We start from the raw sequence: 21,524 nt of genomic DNA on the forward strand, positions 1-21,524 counted from the left end.
TTTGAGGAAAGCAAAGTCAAAACCCTGCCGACCCCCTATATCCTTTTGAGGGCTTGATTCGCTGTTTCTTCTTTCCAGCTTTCCAAAGAAATGTTACCAGTATGTCAATGACGAAAACCAACAAAAAAAAATTCCTGCAACTTTTGTGCTGATTATTTGGCTGGGGTTAGGTAATATCAATGTGAACCCTTTTCAAAACAGAAGATTAAGAAACCAGATATATTGGTAGTGTGGTATAATTCCAAATTTTAATCAATGTTTATCTTGATATTTGTGGATAAACAGTACTGGTCAATTTCATTGCAAAGCTTAACTGACATTTGTTTAACATTTAATTTGTGACTTAAGTTTAATCATTCAAAATTACCCAAGGTTTACAGATTGATGACAGAACCCTTATGTAGGGTCCATGAGGGGGCTCTGGAGTATCCTGCATCTCATTAATTTAACTTTAATTAAACTAATATTAACCATAATGTTAACCGCCATTAATTCCTGCAGATTGTATACCCCATAATTCCAAAAATCACTATTTAACTGAAATACCCATACCCTTAAAGTTTTTACCCAAATATTCAAACAAACTTAAACTTTCTTAAAGAGAGAAATAAATAGTTCATTCATTGCCTAAAACTTCAAAAAATAAATATTTTTCATTTCAATTCTTGGAGATCAAGTTTGAATTTTGTTTTTGTGAATGCCAATTGTAGATATTATTAAAGGTACATATCAATACTCCATAATTATAAGACTAGCAGCCAAAATGTGAATGAACCAAAAGTAAAAAAACATTAATTGTTTTGAAGGAGTTTTTTTTCTCTTCAGTAAGGAATGAGCAAGCCAACAATGGAAAAGGAGGCCAAAGGACATAAATACTGTATTCTTAAAAGTACCTCTTCAGATTTTCTTAATATCGAGATTGTTAGGAATCCCAGAAAAATTGCAGATTTAACGTTAATTTCCATTCACTAAATAATCTAACAATCATAATAATTATTTGCATATACACACAATGTGCAACATTACGGCCCTCAAATGGCCTGACTCATTAGTGAATAGTAAATACCATGCACTTTACTACGTAGCTGATGAGACAAAATCCACACATCAAAGGACTTAATTTCGTGGCCACTCTTCAGTGATATTGTCCAGAAGAAAATAATATTTTTTTTGGTATCCGTGTGATATATTCAGCACAAAAGCAAGTATTCAACCTTCGTATCAAGTGAGTGATGGATAGTACCCCAATATCCACCACGATTGACGATTAATTGTTATGAATTATGATTATCAGACTATCGTTGTTATCATAAGAATAATCATGATTTTTTATAGCTATCATGATTATAAGTTAGTTAATATAAACCAAGTACATTTATAACATAACTATAAAATAATTATGAAAAAAGTGTTCATTCACCTTTAACTCCCATAAGTGACCAAGACCCAGCATTTCTCCTTTGATTTTTTGTATTTTTTGTCAGATTGTGATTATCAGCACAATATCAAGCAGGACAATTAAGTGATGAGAATAAAGAAAAATATAACTTAGAGGATTATTAGTTGATCCAAAAACCAAATTCTCAAAACTACAAATTACAAAAGAAATGTAACATGGCAGACAGTAACGGAGAAATACCAGTGAGATCTGAGGAGGTTAACGGGTTATAATCTACCACTGATTCCTCCTCATTGTATCACCATTGAATCAAACACTTCAAGGTCATGAGACGGATAGACAGAGCAGCCAACTAAGAAATTACTTGATCGTTAGGAAGTGATACTACTCAGTATCATGGTAAAATTTAATAAGGAGCGTATATCTGGAGAATGTTACATGACTGTTGTCAAGGTGTAAAATTTTACAGGAACTGGAGTAACTCGCCAACAGAAGAAAGGAGGTTGACTTGGGTTCCGGTGTGTAATAACAGATCGGTGTCGAAGGAGCTGGATACTCTCCACAGAAGTACTGATGTTGCTGTTCTTTTTCAACAGAGATTTTACATAAAGGCCTCCCAGGAGTTCTTTATCGTCAGGTTTCCCATGTTGACTTTCTGTGCAGATATTCTCAGAGACTGTAACCACTTTGACAGTCACAGCAGCATCACTATCTCCTTTGGTCTCACTGACTGGAGACTCAAAGCAGATCAGAAGCATCTGAATAGCTGCACTGAGAAGAATTAGAGAGCCTATTGTGTAAAACGCAAACTTGTATGAAGCCAGTTGGTCAGCTATGAAGCCTACAAAAAATAATATCAAATATTTCAGTTGTAACAGCAGAAACAATTAGGTCAGTAATGCAAGTTTACTGCTTGCTTGGGTATTAATTTGTTTAAACAGTGAGTGAGGTCATTCTACAACAACAAACTCAATGCCTGCTCAATTGTCTAATCAGGTTCATCAAATGAACTGGTGCCAACACAGTAGTGGGAGGCCTGTGCTCATATTACTATGCCATCCCTGTTTGTCTTACAGTTCAGGAAAGACTGTGAAAGCCATGCACAGCATAAGTATAGGAGTTTTCAAAATCGGGACTTTCACAGAAGCCCCAAATAGTGAATGAATGAAACAGAATGAATAGTGAAAAATAAAGTAGTCAATGCACCAATCACATTTGAGGAAATTGTAATGGTTATGATTAAAAATATTAAATTTCTGAGTTCTTACCTGTTAAAGGTGGACCAGCAGCTAAAGCCAGTGAACACAACATGCACCCAAACCCAAATGCAGCTGCTCGTCTCTTGGGCTCAACAATATTCAAGAGAATTACATTTTGTGTTGTGATGAAGGCTCCATCTGAGAACCCAAACACTACAGCATAAAATGCAACAGAAAGATAGTTTTTAGCAAGTGGTAAGAGCAGTGTAGAGATTCCAGAAACCAAAATTCCAAGCTGATTTACATAACGTATATTGATCCATTTGACATCACACAGTCTGCCAATTAGAAATGCAGATGTGCCTGATGAGATTCCAAGGAACATGTAAAAGAATGAGGCTTGATGAGGTGAAATGTTCAGTTCTTCACTGTACTTGGCCTGAAAACAAAGAAGACATCAGTTTGGTGTGAAGTCTAATCATCCAGTTGAGAAAGCTGTGATCAACTTTTTTTTTATCAACCTGGGTGGAAGTCATCATCAAAGTCAATTAACCCTTTACCTCCCAGATCAAATTTTTTAAATCTCCTTACTGTCAACCATACAATTCTTATAATGGTAGTTCAGAGAATTTGGTATTGGATCAACTAATTATCCCCAAATTGATATTTTTCTTTATTCACATCACTTGTCTGCTTGATATTGTATTAATATTGTAAGGATAAATTCTGTCTTGGTCACACATGGGAGTTAAAGGGTTAAGGATTAATCCCTTTGTCCATTGAGTGTTGGTACTTGTGAACACAGATTGGTTACTTTTTCTACAATATTATTGGCTATAGGACTCCACAGGCCAGTAATATTACAAGAGGTCAAACCCAAACCAAGATTTTATTTGCAACCAGTGGGCCTCAGGCTTTCTATATAAGAAGGTTGATTAAACTAACTAAATATCTGTCCTTCCACTGTTAACTTTCAGCTCTCTTGACACTATCCTCAAAGATAAATGTTTGGAAAAAAAGGTTAAGAAAAATTGAGGATTTGTTTAGGATGCCATTTTGTTAAACAATGGCTAAACTTTGTCAAAGAAACTGGCCCTAGGAGTATAAGACCCTTCTGAATGATCAGTTTTAATTTGTAGATTGTGAAGTTTATCTTAGAGTAAGTACATGCAATGCCCAAGGACACCCCCCTTCCCCAACCCCTCTTTGTAAGCCTTTTATGAGCAAACAAACTACCATATTCAGGAGGCCAAAACTGGCGAGTACCTTCTGTTTGACAGTGTGATCCCCTGGCTGTGCCCATATGCAGTTTACTTACCCTGAATAAAGCAAACACCCTGCAAGAACCCTTTTACCCTTACATGTAACCAAAAATGAATTTCACCTTACAATGTCAATAGAGTTTCATGCAGAAAGGTGATGAATAGTGAAACAATTTAACATTTAGTAGATATTGTTCAATTTTAGACCAGATGCTTAGGTCTAATATAGAAAAAAAGTGCGTGGAAAACAATGTGTAGGATCCATATTTAGAGCCATAAAGACTGAGTCTCCTTAATCCTTTTCACCCTAACCTCAGTATACATATCCTCCATAATGTTCTCTATACATTTCCTTAGGTGCTGACAAGGAGAATTTGTTAAACAATCACATGCTTATTTATTTCTTTGTTGTTATAATAATTCACTTTATTCTTGAGATCTTAATGTGTGATTCAGGGGTCATAACTGTTGGGAAAAATTAAATGCTAGTCAGTCTTAGGAGTCAATGGGTTACTAACATAATCTCACACTGGTGTATCACTTACTAATCACTTACTAGATGAACCATGGGTATGAAACGACACAAGAACATCAGTGTGAATGAAGAAACAAGTATGCAAAACTGGGGAATCCGCCATACTGAAAAATCAAGAATTTTCATTTCCTCACTCCTAGCTTCAAAGTCATTGCCACAGCAATCTTTCTCCTCATTGTTATCATTGCTCTCTCCTATTTTTTGCTTCCCTGCTGCTTCCCAGTCATTCTCCTCAACATTGGGATTAAAAGTCATAGCACAGATGAAAATAAGGGTGCAGGAAGCTGCCATCACTCTATATGTGTTTCTCCAGCCAAATGAATCAAGTAGGACCTGTGTTATAGGGCCCCATACAAACATTCCGAGACTGGCCCCCATGGTTAAAATCCCTGTGGCAAATGATCGCTTCTTGTTGAAGTACTTTGCTACTATTAAAAAACATGACGTACGACAGAAACATGCTCCTAGTCCTGTAAGAATACTGTAGGTGATGAACATGATTGCAATGTTGTTAACAAATGATGTTGCTATAAGTCCTGTTACAAACAGCAATGCTCCAGTCATGATCAAACAGCGACAACTAAACTTGTCAGAGAGACGTCCCACAAATGGAGCAGCAAATAGTGCAAGTGATAAGCAGAGGGAACCTACCCAAGCTGTAAGAAATAATGAGTAATAATTATGAAGAAGTATTTTAATAAATTTGATTTGCTCCATCTTATTAGATCTCTGCTCAAGGACACTCTAGTGCTATCAATGAAGCTGATTTAAAAGGAGTTTCCTCAAAGAATTTTGACCTACTTTTACAATCACTTTAAGAATACTTTCACTTCCAATTAATGGAATATTAAAACACTGAGACAACAACAGATCACCGAGAAATATCATTGAATATATGAGCTGCTGCTTACTTGTGCTTACTTGTAAGCCATGATTGTTTAGGTAGTAACGAATTTATTTGCAACAGTTTCCTGGCCTTCCAGTGGGCTCATATTTTCATAGTGTGGTATATAATAAAGTTGATACCACTCTCCTAAGGTTGTTCCACGCCTTATGGCTGAGTAGTTCTACAGCTTAAAAGCTGTAGAACATGCAACATGCAAAAATCAATTTAAACCAAAAAAAGAGAGAAACAACTATCATAACAAAAAAAGGAAACTAGAAAGTTTGGAGTCTAGGAAATGTGGTAGCCAGCTTCTACCAAAAAGATCATAACTACCAGTATTATGCATTAACCCTTTAACTCCCAAGATCTCATTAGTAATTCTCCTTACTGTCTACCATACAATTCATGTGATATTAGCATGGAGAATTTGGTATTGGAGCAACTTATAATCCCCTAATTTCTATTTTTCTTTATTCTCATTGCTTGTCTGCTTGATATTGTATTGATATTGTAAGGAGAAATTCTGTCTTGGTCACTCTTGGGAGTTAAAGGGTTAAGTGACCCACTTGCCTGTTTTTTCCCTGTTTGTTTCAAACTTTGCCATCAATACAGGAAAAAGCACACCAAAGCTGCGCATAATTCCCAAGACCATCACTTGTGAGAGAGTTGCACAGATGCAAACAACCAAGGACCATTTTGAATCCTGCTGGTGCCTTGCTTTGACACAACAGTTATACATGCTAAACATTACCTTATGTACCTGTGTAAAAAAAAAATTACCTAAATTAAATAAAACCCCCTCCTAATAAGCCTGACTCTTACCAAATTTCCTGAAATAAGTGCCCTTGCTCTTCTAAGTGCCCTCCCCAAGAAAGCACCCACCTCCTAGGCCATAATGTCAAACAAAGCCTTTCTGGCTTCTTCACTTTCTTAAATAATAGGCGTACAATAAAATCCTGTTCCTATTGCCACTTTATATACAACTTTTCAAGCTTCAACTACAGCAGAATCATACCAGAGAGTAGTTTATTTCCTGTTCCAGCTATTTCTATCTCCATGTGCTTCCAAAGTTCCTTTGTATGTGCATTTATCTGTTCTTTTTACTTTTGTCCCACTGCTGTGCTATTTGAACGAGTGCCCCCTAAATTAAGCGCCCTCCTTCCAACAAGCGTCCTTCCTTTAAGCCGAAATTTTATCTAAGCACCTAAAAGCTTATTTGAGGAAATACAGTGAGCTTCGTCATGTTCCCTCCAAAGACTCTGCATGCTCACGGTAATGCCGCTATACCTTATATTGGTTAATTTAAAGTATGTTTGGTTTTAAAGTATTCAGAACTAAAGCACTGGTTGAGCAATATGCAAAAATATGATCTTATTCTCGCGGAATGCATGACGATTTACTTCCTGTTCAAGTAAAGGCGACGGTAAACATATCGATCGTAGTAGACGATTCAATATCTTGAATGTTCAACGTTAAACAGTAGCGTTGAACCTCGCGTCGCTATATAGTGACCTCGTAGTGACCTCTATAGTGATGTAAACATCGCGGGATATTTTCCACGCACGGTTAGGCGGGTTTCTTCACCTACCTGGGGTCTCCCACATCCATTTCACAGGCCCTAAAGCACTAAACCTTTAACGGGATAGTGACGGTAAATTTTATAAGAGAGGCAAGTGTGATGCAATATTGCGTACGATCGTAATTGTGCAATATGATTCAAATCTTGCAGATAATTACCTGCACTACACTAGTTTGACCGATAATGATTTAGCAGTGGTGGTTGTATGGAATAAAATTTGATTATTTCACTATTCGTTTAAAACATTTTTTCAAAACATGCTCAGTAGTAAAATCTAATAATTATACCATTTATGATATAAGTGGTGATATTTACTCAGTGCAAACTCACCGAATAAAAATCGTCTATCTTTGATGAGAAGCAATCCCATTGGTCCTACGATTTTTCTCACAAGTGAGTGTACTCAAGGTTGAATCACTTCACTACTCTCCAAATTATTACTCATTTTCGATAGTACCTCTCTCAGTTTCTAAAATGGCCAATGGTCGGTGATTGAGGATGGCTGTCATTCTACCCGCCCACCCCCTAGGGAATTTCTTTATCTCCCCAGCCTTCCTCTATTCGGAAAAAAACTACTCGCTGATTGGTTACACTATTTACCTTACGAAGGCGCGCTATAAAAAGAGAGGTTTAAATATTACTAATACATTTGTCAATCAACCGTCGTAGCATACAGAACTCCAAAACAGCTTGAGCTGCAGCCGATGTAAAGCACTGACCGGAGACGCATTTCTCGGTAAATGACTACGTTTTCATCACAATAGCTTTTAATAATTATACAGAGGCAAACATGACTTTTTAGCTTTTACACCATTAAAAGCAACCCTTTTTTACTCAGCATTGCCTCCGTTGTACGTTGTTTTACCTAAAAACTGCATTTCTCTTAGCTAGTCGCAAATTCCCAATTGAAAATTCTTATAGCATATCAAAGAGATAGATGTAATGTCACCCCTTCAATTAAACACACAGATTGCCCTATCTAGGCCAAACTAAGGGATCAGGTGCATTTTAGCAAAATTTACGATCTCACCCTTGAATACAGAAAACTGGAAATTCATCGTTTTACGGAAGAATGCAAACAAAAATATATTTTCCGGGAAACCAATAGGTTTTATTCAAACACGAACAGCGCATTTTTTATATTCTGTGGTTGGATAATCGGCAAACAATTGGATTGGAGTTTCATCGGAGATCATGACCGTTACTGTGCATGTCATATGCTAAGCTGGATAATACGTGCATTTTGACTTAATAGATGAGGTCACCATTCACAAAATTTCGATTTTTTATCATATAACTCAAATAGATTCCATGATGCCGTGCTAAATGGACAATTGATCCTCCAACCTCGTGCCCAAGATCTCTCTTCTTCCGTCCCACCCTCGCGCCATGTTGCGGGAAAAAGAGAGATCCTGGGAACCAGGGTTGTTTGCTCTCGTACTTGATGAATCGGGTTCGTTTAGGTTTTGTTGCCGCAGCGTGCCTAGGAGACCCACCTATGTCGAAAAAACTTTCCTCGGTTGCATATCAGCTTTTCAGTTAACTCCGTCATGTCGTTGAAGCTTTTTTTTCTACCTAATGTAAGATTCTGCAGCTTTTGTTCAATCAGATCTATTAAATGATCTATACATCAGTACTTTTTTCAAGAGTTTAATTTGAAGAAGATGATGCAGTGAAACACGGCATGAGAATTCGTTAATTTCAAGAAATTCGAGGAGATTGACTGATAGCTGGATCACAGGTGTCTTGTATACTTGACATGGATTGAAGGCGGACGTGACTTCCTTACATGCAGCATTGGGGAACCGGAAATTCAATCGCTTTTTGTTGGCCGCAATTTCAAAACTGATCAATTGTAGACGATGCTCTTTTTGAAAATCATAAAAACAATAATGGACAAAACGAGACAGGAAGTTTTCAATATTTCTCGGCGGAGAAACATGCAGCTTTAGGAGTGGGTGAGAATTTAGTTTTTCTCTCTTTTATAAAAACAGAATCATTCTTATCGGGCAATTTAGCTTGTGCTTTTTCCTGTTTGTTATTTAGCATTTTAACAATTTATTGAAGTTTTTTCCCGACCCGTACCGCCCTTTTTCATGCCTCTTCCAAATTCGTTCTTTTTAGTTTGAGTTGTTCCGTGGTTTTGTTTCTTGCGAAGCATGAAATCGCTCTCGATCAGAAATGAAATATTTCAACCCTTTAATTACCAAGATCAAAAGGGCTAGTAGTTTGCATTGAATTCCTCTGTTGACGCAGGCCATTAGGCCATTTGATACGATTTGATATGATTCCCGATATCTCGAACTTTCGAGGAAAATTGAGAGAGATTCGAGTTAATGAGAGTCTAGAACAAACGACTTGAAATAAATAATATGCAATATTATTATGCAAAGGATTATGAAAGTAAGATATTTTGTAGACAAATGCGATATCAAACCACCCGATCACACGATTATTGCGTGCTGGATAATTTTGATTGAGGGGGAGAGGGCGGGGGGGGGGGGGGAAGGGTGGGAGGCGCAAGCGTGAGTCTCAAGTGGGAGCTTGAGGGGGGTGAGGATTTGCAGGGTATATTCCAATCGAACATTTTGATACTGCCTTCTCAAAAATTACAGAAAATGCATTTACAATAGTAAAAGAATTGTTTAATTACAAACTTTCAGCGCAGTGTCTACTCTACAGAGGTTGATAAGGATTAAATTTAAATCAATTCAATAAAATATACCCTCCATTGTAGTACTAACGATATCAAACTTTAAATTAACCAGAAATCGAACACTTTCAATTGGACTGCAGTTAGCTCCAAGCTTCGTAAGCGTTGCATCGGGCCGAAAAAAAGAAAGAAAGAAAAAAGAGAGAAAGAAAAAAATCCATAACACAAACAAAACAATGACTTTGCCCCTCTTTCAAAATTTTCAGATTATGTTTAAATACCCCCGTCCCCCCCCCCCCCCCCGTTCAACTGATCCACTCTTAATTTTTTCATTTACGTATTTCAAACTGTAATTTTCTCTTCCCATCATCATCTTTGGTATGTTTTTAAGGATTCATGCGCGACGCCTGTGATCTGATCAATCAAGCAGTCACGTTCAGAGACCTTGAACTTGACATTGAGATTGACGTAAACATACTCGTATACTCGTTTTCGGAGTCAAAATGTTTAGCTCTCTCATCGGAAATTTGTCCCTTGTATTTGTTATGGAGTTTTAGGATTTTCGAAGGCCTTATTTTCAATTAAATGTTGTATTTGATTTTTTCACTTTTATTAGATTTTTATTAATGGAGTTCACACCCTTGCCTCTGACCGGAAGAGGATTTTTTCTTTTTGGCAGCGGAAATGTACTTCCTTCGTAGTATGTTATTTCTCTCATCGCCATAATACAGAGCAAGGATTTCACAGAGAATGCTGTGTACATATACATAATCTACCCAACCACGTTTCCAGGGGTCTGCACGCGCGAGTAATTCTAGCCGGATACGCGCAAGTAATTTTGATGCGATATGCACAAGCGAGAGAACTCGCGAGTTTTTTATTTGCCTTCTCGCCGAGTGCCTGCTTCGTAGTTCGACACAGGATTAAAACCTGTGTTCTTTTTCAGCCGATTAATTTTTTAGTAAAAGAACTAATTTATATCATTTTATGGGATCATCATTACTCGCGAGGTTTCCATTGCCAAATTGGTAGTCTTTGTAAGCGAATGATGGAGCATTCCACCTCTTGCGTATAGAACACCCAGCGAGTTCAAGATATAGCACAAGATCTGTTGTCATACATAAAATGAATAGAAAATGAAAGGTTACATTTATTAATTTCTCCACTGATAGCCCGCAGAACAGACGTAATGTTTTTTGCGCTTTTCTTGCTCTCCTCCTTTCGCGTGTTACTTGACATTCGCACTCTCCTCCTCCTCCTCCGCAGAAAAAAAATTCTACGCTGCTCAGCAGACTATGCTTTAGGTAGCTCGTCCGCTGGTTAATGCAAAAACAACAGAAAAAGGGAAGTGTGTTTCGTTGTTTTTTTGGTTTTTTTTTGTCTGTCGATGTGTTATACGTGTCTTCGGCTTTTTTCCCAGCTTTCTTCTAGATTATTTCAATCGGAAACCTGGCGTGAGCTGGATTCCCTGTGTTCTCGATTTAACTAGCCCAATCAGGCCTGAATTTCCCTTTTTTCGCGGCATCAATGATTTGCGAGTTCGTTAAACTTTAATGATCAACTTAACCAAAAGATCTGTCTGGTTAATGTACTATTGTTTCCATCCACCAGGGGAGCTTATAATTCCGATCTCTCCGATTGCTTTGTTGATCGACACAACACCTTGGTGCATTTTTACAAGTCGCAGCTTTGTAGAATTTGGTTCCACTCAGATTAAACACTGTCTTGGTATCATAATGGCCATTTTTCAGCTGTTTTCGTCCAGACAGCCCAGGAAGCGAGACGGGCCGTGGTCTTGGCTTGTCTGTGCTTGTGCTACCATGACCTGGGTTGCGTCATTGGGTTTCCTGTTCAGCTTTGGAATTTTTCTTCCGGTGTTCATGAACTATTTCAACGAATCCAGGGAGACCACAGGTTAGCCTACTTTCCAAGCGACTCTTACTTTTTACTCACTCTTACACCTCTAATCAATGGAGATGACGCTCGCCTTCGTTCACCATCGTGTGCATCTAAATTTGGTGCGTAATTTGAGCCGCTGTACCTTTCACTAATTGTTTACTTCGGCCACCAGAGCTGTTTGAATTTAATTGAGTGCGCCATAACCCCTCTTTTTTTAAGTTTGCTGGCGGAGAAATTTCTTCAAAATGAGATTAATGTATCAGATGTATACATGTGTTTGCATAGAAGTATCCAGACATTCCGAGTTAATTTATAATAGTAACAGAGCCAGCGTCTTACTCGTTCGTTCTTCTTCAGCTCTCCACCACCTTAGGATCAGGAAAGAAAGAGATCTTAGTAGTAAGATTAGCATTTCTACAGCCTGTACACCGGCTGCGCTGCTATCGAGCCCCATTTATTTACTGAAGGGGCCTGGGTCACTCCCAAGCTTGATCATAATATCAATTCTCGCAAGATTATTTAGCCTCTAGCATCTAACTTCTCCTTACAATATCACTCCTGGATCGAACATCAAGGTCACGAGAGTTAAGGAAATGATCACCAACTAAAGAAGCTCTTGATTGTTAAAAACAAATTCTCCTTGTCGGTGTCGGAGACTGTGTTTTGTGCGTGACACATATCAGATAACAAGTGTAAACATTACATCAAGAGAGACTATCATTTGTTATCAAGAGCTGGAATCACCGCCTTTCGTGATTTTGGGACATTGATCAGTTTGCATGATCGACGCAACCTATATCAGGCCTTAGCAACAACTAATCACAATGTGGAGAATGTAGTACAAGAGAGTGATTTCGTTACAAGTTATGCAGAGTAGCTCTACATGCCCGTCGTACCTGAGTGAATACGAGAGTGGAGATAAACAATTGAGCTTAATCGAGTCTGTTGATTGAGTCTAGTTCGTTAGGATTCTATCCCTAGTAAAGGGGGCAAAGTTTACGAAAGTCGGTACCCTAAAAAATGCAAAGAGAACAATATCGAGAATACGCATACTGATGTTAGGCTGTAAAGGATCAAGCAATACAACTTTGTCATTTTCGTCGTAGCCTTCATTTGAAATAAGAAAAAAAAAAAGTAACATATGTGATGTTTTATTTGATGGTTTAGCATGGCTCGGTTCTGTTGGTATCGCCTTGGCCTTCTTCACTGGGCACCTGTCTTCTGCTCTGGTTACTCGATTTGGCTGCCGAGTCACAACTTTGATCGGAGGCGCATTCTGTGTCGTCAGTTTGATTACCAGCTCTTTCGTGGAGAACATGATGGTTCTCTTCTTTACCTACAGTCTCCTATTTGGTTTGGGATCCAGTTGCACGTTCTCTGCGGGTCTGGTGGTAATAGGAAAGTACTTTAAAAAGAGACAGTCATTAGCCACAGGGGTATTAACAGCTGGGCACGGTGGAGGAGTGCTCGTTATGGGCCCCACGTTAGAGGCCCTAGTGAGAATCACCGGTAGCTGGCAAACGACTTATCGCATAATGGCGGGAGTGGCGTTCATCTTGTGTTCTCTCGCTGTGACATTTGATCCCAACGTTGAGAGTGATGAAGATGATAACGACAATCAAGAGAAAGAGGAACGTTACGGGGGCGATAAAGCGATTGAGGAGGGTGCCACAAAGAAACAGCTGATTGATTTCTCCGTGTGGAAAGAACTACCAGTCATTGCTATCATAGTAGGCGCATGTGTGGTAGAGTTCGGCCATTTTGTGCCGCAGATTCATTTGGTAAGTCCGACCCTTAACAAAAGCGATCGAAACGCTCTTACCATCCTTTGACAAAGAAGCTCGTACATGATCAGTTGAAATTTGCTTATGCACAGATTATTCTGCGCGCGATTGAGGTGACATGTGTGCGCAATCGAGGCCACATTTCATATCGCCTCGACTTTTTCTTTCCGCTTCTTATCTTTGTCTTTCTCTCTAGATTCGCTACGGTGAAGATCTAGGAATCTCGGCCGAGAAAGGTTCAAAATTGTTTATCTACTACGGACTGTGCTCCGCCATTGGTCGGCTCCTGGCTGGTATTATGTGCAACAACGAGAAGGTGAACCCATTCTACGTGTTTCAGGCTGCAGAGTTTGTGGCTGGTTTGAGCACAATCCTTGTTACTCTTACTACAACCTACACACCTTTGGTTATCTACGTTATAGTATATGGTCTCAGCGACGGATTCTTCTTCACGAGTTTGAGTTTCATTCTTCTCACGGCCAGTCCGTTAAAGACGCCCGCAGTGCTTGGCTGGGAAATGATGCTGACATCAGCTTTCTTGGCCAGTGGTCCTCCATTAGTGGGTATGGGCAGAAAACTTGTACTCAAGTGATATCTTTAAAGTATTTATAAAGTGCAGTAGATATGTGTCATATACCACGAGAGACAGGCCATTACTCATTGCTTAAGGAGGCTGGAGGATTTTGGTTGTATCACGATCAAATTTATCTGATTCCCCCTAGGGCTGTGAAACATTCTTGTGATTTCCCTTCATCTACAGGTAATTTATAGTCCCCTCCCCCCTTTATGCTGTGTTGGCGATAACTGAATAATGGACCCTCTTTCCCCCCCCTCCGTTTCCCCTGAAAACCATAATAATGACTAGTCCCCAACCCCTTCTCAGCTCTTAACCAATGATCATAGCCCACGCATACTTACCTTAGATGAAAAACGAAAGAAAAATCAAGAGTTGCTTGGGTACAGTCTCACTCTAGCTAATCGATATAAAGTGTTGATGAATGAAAATTTTCCGTTTGGTTTTAAAAGAGGAGTAAGTTTTGACCATGAAATCGGGTCTGTATATTTGAAATATCAGTGGTAATGTTCACGTGCCCCTCCCCCCTTCCACTCTTGTAGTTACCACTTTGTACGTAGTATCCCAGAGACTATCACTGAGAGGGGCAAGCGAGGCAACAAGTGTCAAAAAATGTGTCCAGGAGTGCAGTTACTTGATGAGAGTTGGTGAAGTAACCTCTCAACCCCATTCTTTTTGAAGAACTTGGCTAACGTACGTTCTCATCTCTAGGCCCTCGCTTGTGACACGTCATATCCTATCAGTGTTTCTGTTATCCAGGCTCTAAAGAGTACCTTTTTATCACATGGACAAATTTCGCAACCATAAGTCAAAAATGTAGTTCCATTTGTCAAAAATTGCTACGGAGATTAGGATTTTCTCAGAATCGTTGTTTCACATTCATTTCATTTATTTGTTTTATCAGGTCTTTTAGCGGACAAATTGGGCTCATATGTCCTTCCTTTCCAAGTTGCTGGAGGTATTACGCTGGCAGGATCGTTCATTCCCTTTATGTTGTTGTGTGACAAACGGCGAGGAAAAGCTGTGTCCATACTGGAACAAGAAGATGGCGAGAACCTTCAAGGAGTGGCGTGACGTTTCATCATGTGGAATGTCTCATTTTTTTTTTTAATTCTAATCATTATTCTCTTGTTCCATAGATCAAATTAATGGAGAAATATTGTGAGAGTTGTTTTGCAGGAACAGCTAAATTGAATAATAAAAAAGACAACATAAATCACGTCAAGTCTGTCAAGACATGCAAGTGTTAGAGGATAATGCTGCAGTGAGTAAACGGGTAATAAAAAAAATCCAGTAGGCTGGCTGTTGAATCAATGCAATAGAAATTCAAATTCTGCTCTTGCCTTATTTACCATTTTTCTTTTCTCTCTCGCCTTGCGGCCTTTTTCCTCTCCTCTCCCCCCTCCCCCCCTCCCCCCCCCTTCCGCCCTTGTTCCCTCAGAGCATAAAACTTTAAGTCGAGCACCAGTGAAAAACTAAGGTAATAGTCCACGTAATACTTCATATGAAGCGTAACTAGAGAAAAAATTCCAAGCTCAATAGATGTGTTCATAACAAAGATTCGTCAGACCATTTGCGCCCCTTGGAAGGAGTGGGGGGGGGGGGGAGATGGAGGAGGGGGGGAGATGGAGGAGGGTGGAGGAGGTTACGTCCAAGTATTAGGCTATCGGTAACGGAATGTTTTAAGGGGCCAAATGTCGTGAAATTGACCCAAGTAACCCTCTTCGGGCAAAAATGTCCCCTAGGTTACTAATCCATACATGAATCGTTTCATATTATGCATCCTCAGGAACTGGTGAAACAGTCTTCGCAGTTTTATTGTAATTTGCAAAATTAATACAAAATCAACTTCTTCTGGCTTTGTTGTAATCGAAGAATGTTGAACTTTTCACAGTTAATGAACATTGAGCGGACTGGGTGCATCTTAAACGATAAACTCGAAACTTAATTTACAAAACCGATAGCAGGACGCATGTCAATAGCAGGATTCCGCTGATCTGGCGTACCGCACCAGAAATATTCTGGTAACATAGCTTCAGACCTCGCAAATCTTCACTTTTACTGAAAGCAACTATTTTTACTAAAACGTAAGAAGTCCGTAAAAAGCCCACTGACCGCACAGACATCAGGAATTTTTAAAAAGCTGCGTCAAATCAGTTTTACATCTCTAAAAATAAAGCCTAACTCAAAGAGAGATAATTACTACATGCTTCGATTGATAGCTTTTTGGTGGAAATGTTTTACAAATTATGCCACAATAAAGATAAACAATTACCCGGTCAGTCAGTCGATTGTTTCCTATTGCATTCATTGGTACTGATACAGTTAGCCTTACCTTTGGGAAAAAGCAGGTAGAAAAAACAGGAGACAAGTCGCCACTGTTTCATTTTGCTTTCATTTGGTTTGTTTCAAAATTACTGTGGGACTCAATGCTGAAGTGACCACAGAGCAACTATAGTTAAACAGATGGCGAGCGGAAGGGAACCCATGTAACGCAACCATGGCGCTCCGCGAGACAACCGGCCAATGAGGACTGGGGCCAAAATAGATTTAGCAGCAGTTGTCATATATTATCACTGCAATAATAAAACTGAGAGGAAAAACATTGCATTACTTTTTGTTTTCAAAGGGCTGGTATATATATTTTAAATCGAATGCTGATTGCTATAGTTTCTAGGAAAAGTAGCTGCTTTCAGTACAGTAATGGGTCTACAAATCACAGTATAACCTGAATATGTGCTTATTTTTGGATTTACGAGATCATCATCGAAGTCGTTATTGTTGAATTTCATTTGGAGCTAAAAGCTCCAACAATTAAATCAAAACCGGTGGAAGCTTGAGACTGAATGAGGATTTTACCGGTCAAGGAGTTAGTCGTCTTGCCGGTCATGTTGACCAGTCTTAGTCGATCGTATTGAAATTTTTTTAAAGAATATTGCAATGCTAAACTAATGAGCAGCACTCTGTGAACAGTGGTTGGAAAACTTCTTTAATCTCCGACTCGTTTTGTGGACTTCCTCAGGGAGTTTTACGAGCAGGTACATGTGAAATTGTAAACATTTGGAAATTTTTTTTAGGAAGGGTGAGAAGAATATTTGGGTGCCACGGTTCTGGCTAACACAGTGATACGTACAACGGAAATCGTTTTATTTGGGGGCGCCGGACAAATTTAATGGTCACGATGATGATATTTAACGTGTTACGGGTTACTCTTACAAGCAGTGTACCTATTAATACACATAAGCTCATGTTAATTTCGCCGCAATATGGAGGAGGAGTGGAATTTTTAGCCAAATGATTCCTGTAACTTATAGTGCTGATTAAATAAGAAGAGGTAGTTAGAAACAACGTTTTATTTCCCAGAACTGCATCATTTAACAATATTTAAAAAAGCCTCTACTTGACTTTAACTAATAAGCACAATACGTGCAGACTACGATGGACCAGCATCCTCTCTTGTAGGTATAAATCGGCCTGACTTCATCTCCTTTTCACGAAGATCGTCCTACAGACGACTACTATGTCTTAAGCAAGACGTTCTATCTTAATTCACAACTGACATCCTTCAAAAAAAGCTTATAACTAGTTGCAGTCTTGGTCATGAGCCGTGCTGAACATCAACCTCAGTCTAGTCTCAGGCCTTGTAAAAGATCATCAGAGAGGCCAGGGCGCATGATACCAAGAGAATACCGCTGATGCGAGTTTCTGTGCCACTATTGCAGTTGTCGCCTTTGCAGCAGTAGATGTCACACTCATAGGATCCAGTGGCTTCTTTACAAGTAGGGTTGGTTTTTTCATCACAGTAAGCATCGGTTCCGCACGATTTAATGAACGATTCGGCTTTAGGGGTTTTAAAGTAGAGTTTCACACATTGATCGGACGCCATAGCCGGGCAGGTGATACTTACTCCTTTGCATTTATCCCAGGACTCGGTACTACCGCAGGCCATGCACTTCAAACTCAAAACTGAAAACACACACGACAAGGAATGCTTAGATGAAGATGAATGAGGTAACAATTTCTACCGTTATTAACTGACCTAGTTTTTCTCAAATGAGAAATTAGCTACAAAATTTGAAAATTTACGCATAATTATTTCATTTATGTAAAGGAGCAACTTCAATTTACTTTGATCCTTAATCAACATTTCGATAACCTGGACCCTTGTTTACTTACTGAACATTCCTCTGATATTTTTCGGTATTATTATCAGGAGCAAGGTTCTACGGAAGTCGAAAGGGGATAATCCAAAAAAATTTTGCAAATCCGAAAAAAATATTAAGATTCGACATCTTTTTAGACAAATCGCTTTTGAAAAGTTTGTCAAATCGAGAAAACAATTTCAAATCATGGTTTAATTGATAAATCTACAAAAAACTTTCATGCGAATCGAAAATAGATATTTCTATGGACTCGAGGACTCCAAAGAGAAGGTTACGTGAGTATGGGTTGAGAGAGAGAAATGAAGTCTATTCAGAGCTCGAAGTTCGGGAGATAATTAAACGTAAAATTGAAAGCTCTTCATTACTTCTTGGATATCGTTTCAATAAACTTCAGGTCGTATAATTGAAATTCGTGCCTTTTTACAACCTAACCCAGTGTCGATCGCGATGAATGTCCCTTTCAATGTCGGAAACTACACAGGTCATGTAAATAAACATTTATTAGTTTCAAATGTCAATCGCTCAGATCAAATGTCACCACTGTACAAACAAAACGTTGCATAACAAGTTTGAAAAACGTGACAGTTCATGTGGGTCTGCGTTGAACGTGTGCAAAGAATCTGACAATCGTGCGATGTGGAACAAGTTAAGAACAAACTATATTATAAAATAATTCAAATGGTACGCGCGCTCTGATTGGCCATAAAACCATTTTACATGAGCGTATGTAAACACGGTTTTCGTTCCTCTTCCATTAGTTAATTTATAAAAGAAGTGTAAAATGGTTTCCGTGTTGGCAGAATATCGCATATGATGATGATGCTACTCTGGCTTAAAGATTTAATGAATGTAACCGCGAAGTTACAATTCATAGACCTAACATTTCGACACTCCTATCTAGTACCTTCATCAGCCGGGGTGATCTAAACGCTGCAATAAGAGGTCTTTTTATACGCTCACTAATTAGAAGCCCTTTTTTCTAACAAAGTGTAAATAGGCGTTAGGAAGGAGGCCGCCATCATCACGATTTAAAGGAGACTGAGTTGATATGCCATGCTTCCTAACAAAGGCGATGGTGGTAACGCCAATTAGAGCTGATAATTTTAGACTTGTTTCACCCAATTGTATGGTCGGTTAGGCATGTGTGCTCCGATAAAGCTGAATTTTCCTTTTTTGCCAAAGAAGACCGCTTTTTGATGCTCTTTCAAACGTGTACCAAACTGTAATTTGATCTGTCCGATATACTCGTTATCACAGTCATTGCACGGAATAGAAAAAATAGCATCGGTTCGTTGTTCTTTCGTGACAGGATCCTTAGGTTTGGCAAAATATGCCCCAAGGCTGAAAGAAGTTTAATAAACACTGGCACAGTTCAGTTCTTTCGCGTAGTGACTCCAAGTCGAGCTAGCGCAACTTAATGCGACACAATGTGCTGTATCGTGACCAAGTACCGACTATTCTTCTCGATTTACGAAAATCTTTTGGATTTTGAAAAGATTCTTGGATTTTAAACTGTTTTCGACTTTCATGAAAGTTATTTGTGGATCTATGAATTAAACCAGGATTTGAAATTGCTAACTCGATTTGACAAACTTTTCAAAAGCGATTTATCTAAAAGATATCGGTTCTTATTATTTTTTCGGATTTGCAAATATTTTAAGATTGTCCCTTCTCGACGTTCGTAAGGTTCTGTTTTTATCGAAGTTCAAATCATGAATTAAATTGTTTGTGGTAAAGGAATATCCTTGTAATGTGCGGCGGAAATTAGCTTATTTTTTTCTTTCTCTTGTATCACTCTCTGTGGAAGGCTCAAAGCGATAAATTGATATAGAACATCATTTTGTTCTCTGTTTTAATGCACTGGTGGCGAATCTAACATAATTTACGACGATGGCTTCGCCTTACAGTTGCTCGCTGCAATCGAAAGGATGTGGATTAAAAAAAAGTATTTTGCGATGAAATCACTTACCGGATGGAAACGCAACGGAGATAAGTATGGCAGCAACAAACCACAGCTTCATCTTGAAGGGCTTGATGTTTCCTTAAGAGTCAAAAAACTGAAGATTGGAGGCGTAGTGTCAAAGCGTCGACGAGCGGGCTGAACTTGAGGCAGTGGGATCTTGCGCACTTTCTCAGTACTAGCAACTCTTTGTTAGACAGACGCACCCAATGCATTTTACTGTCAGTCAGTCTCAGTAACTAGGCAACAATAAATAGTGAACAATCTTTTGTCATTCCCGTTCTAAATAGGAGTTGTATTTTGCATAAATTCAAATGTACCCCAAAATTCCCATGTTTTTCACGTGATCAGAACTTGGCTGAGGCCAGTGGCATGATTGTGGCGTGATATTTTCGAAGCTCCCTTCTCTGACCTTAAATGCCCATTTCCAACCTTGATGCAACGCGCGCCGCGACCCAATTTCCTGTAACACGAAATTCCCAGATCACTGTAAACCTTCTAAAATCGTCGTTCTCAAGAGCCATCCTGGACATATAGTCAACTGTTTTACGGTAAATACATTCGCCGTTCGTCATTTTACAGTTTTCTTACAGTATTTTGAATTTTTTCCAGAAGTGCCAAGCTTGGATCTCTTCGTACTCTGTGAACAGAGTCGGGGAAAAGGAAAACGTTCAAACTTTTCACTTTCTAGAGGCGCTTGAGGATTCTAAATGAAGATGAAATATTTCCAATATAAATCGGTATTTTTCAAAGAGAAATATGGAAAAATATCACACTGCCAGACGTTTAGTTATCCGAAGACCGTGTCCAGTAGTGTCCGGTGAAAATTTTCTTAGTGTCACGCTTGGATCTTTTCGCTCTCTGTTTACAAGGTCAGCGAAACGGACAACGTCGGAATTTTTTCACTTTCTAGAATCGCTTGAGGATTGTAAATGAAGGTAGAATATTTTCTAACAAAAAATCGGTATATTTCGTAGAGAAATAGGGAGTTATTTGAGGACCGTGTCCAGCTTTGTCATTGAAAAGTTTTTAGGTGTCAAGCGTATGGATGGCTTCCTACTCTGTAAACAGGGTTAGCGAAAAACATCAAGTTCGAAATTTCAGGCTGCCTGAAAGCGCTTGAGGATTGTAAATAAAAGTAGATTGCATCAAGGTTGGAAATGGGCCTTTAATTTGTCGCTAGCTCTTCCTTAGGGCTTACTGTAATTTGCGAAACGAACCGAAACTAAACGAAACGAAAATCTGTAATTTGCGAAATGGAAATATGCTTATAATTTGCAAATTTGCGAGATGGAAATATGCATGTAATTTGCAAATTTGCGAAATGGAAATATGCTAATACTTTGCAAATTTGCGAAATGGAAATATGCTAATAATTTACAAATTTGCGAGATGGAAATATGGTAATTATTTGCAAAATAGAAATAAGGAAATATGCTTATGATTTGCAAAATAGAAATCTGTATTAATGAAAATATGCCAATGATTTGCAAAATAGAAATCTGTAATTTGCGAAACGAGAATCCCTGCGGAAAACTCCAGAAGCCAGAAGACTGAATCAGTCAGTTCACCATTAGCCTAAGTGTAGCCGTACCCTCCCCTGCAAGGTGAAATTAAAGCAAGGGAACGGG

The 21,524-nt window shown here is 38.8% G+C and overlaps 3 protein-coding genes and 1 long non-coding RNA gene across 4 annotated transcripts; 2 read left to right on the forward strand and 2 right to left on the reverse strand.

The window, feature by feature from the left end:
• Positions 1–1,833: 1,833 nt before the first annotated feature.
• On the reverse strand, positions 1,834–7,349 carry LOC131784819 (monocarboxylate transporter 13). Its single transcript, XM_059101649.2, has 5 exons — positions 7,191–7,349; positions 5,852–6,041; positions 4,417–5,051; positions 2,668–3,037; positions 1,834–2,240 (listed from the first exon to the last, which is right to left on the reverse strand). Exons 2-5 carry the CDS (start codon positions 6,027–6,029, stop codon positions 1,834–1,836), a joined length of 1,590 nt encoding a protein of 529 aa, XP_058957632.2. The 5' UTR covers positions 6,030–6,041; positions 7,191–7,349.
• Positions 7,350–8,673: 1,324 nt separating this feature from the next.
• Positions 8,674–15,106, forward strand: LOC131784857 (monocarboxylate transporter 10). The gene is made up of 5 exons (XM_059101688.2): positions 8,674–8,818; positions 11,125–11,427; positions 12,580–13,193; positions 13,393–13,759; positions 14,675–15,106. Exons 2-5 carry the CDS (start codon positions 11,250–11,252, stop codon positions 14,842–14,844), a joined length of 1,329 nt encoding a protein of 442 aa, XP_058957671.2. The 5' UTR covers positions 8,674–8,818; positions 11,125–11,249; the 3' UTR covers positions 14,845–15,106.
• Positions 15,107–17,105: 1,999 nt separating this feature from the next.
• On the reverse strand, positions 17,106–20,087 carry LOC131784858 (uncharacterized). The gene is made up of 2 exons (XM_059101689.2): positions 19,903–20,087; positions 17,106–17,736 (listed from the first exon to the last, which is right to left on the reverse strand). Exons 1-2 carry the CDS (start codon positions 19,952–19,954, stop codon positions 17,405–17,407), a joined length of 384 nt encoding a protein of 127 aa, XP_058957672.1. The 5' UTR covers positions 19,955–20,087; the 3' UTR covers positions 17,106–17,404.
• On the forward strand, positions 17,640–20,038 carry LOC131784859 (uncharacterized). Its single transcript, XR_010718332.1, has 2 exons — positions 17,640–17,781; positions 19,841–20,038. It is a non-coding gene; the product is annotated as an uncharacterized lncRNA (long non-coding RNA).
• Positions 20,088–21,524: the final 1,437 nt, after the last annotated feature.

The sequence above is a fragment of the Pocillopora verrucosa genome, chromosome 7, assembly GCF_036669915.1.
Source record: "Pocillopora verrucosa isolate sample1 chromosome 7, ASM3666991v2, whole genome shotgun sequence".
NCBI classification, from domain to species: Eukaryota; Metazoa; Cnidaria; class Anthozoa; order Scleractinia; family Pocilloporidae; genus Pocillopora; species Pocillopora verrucosa.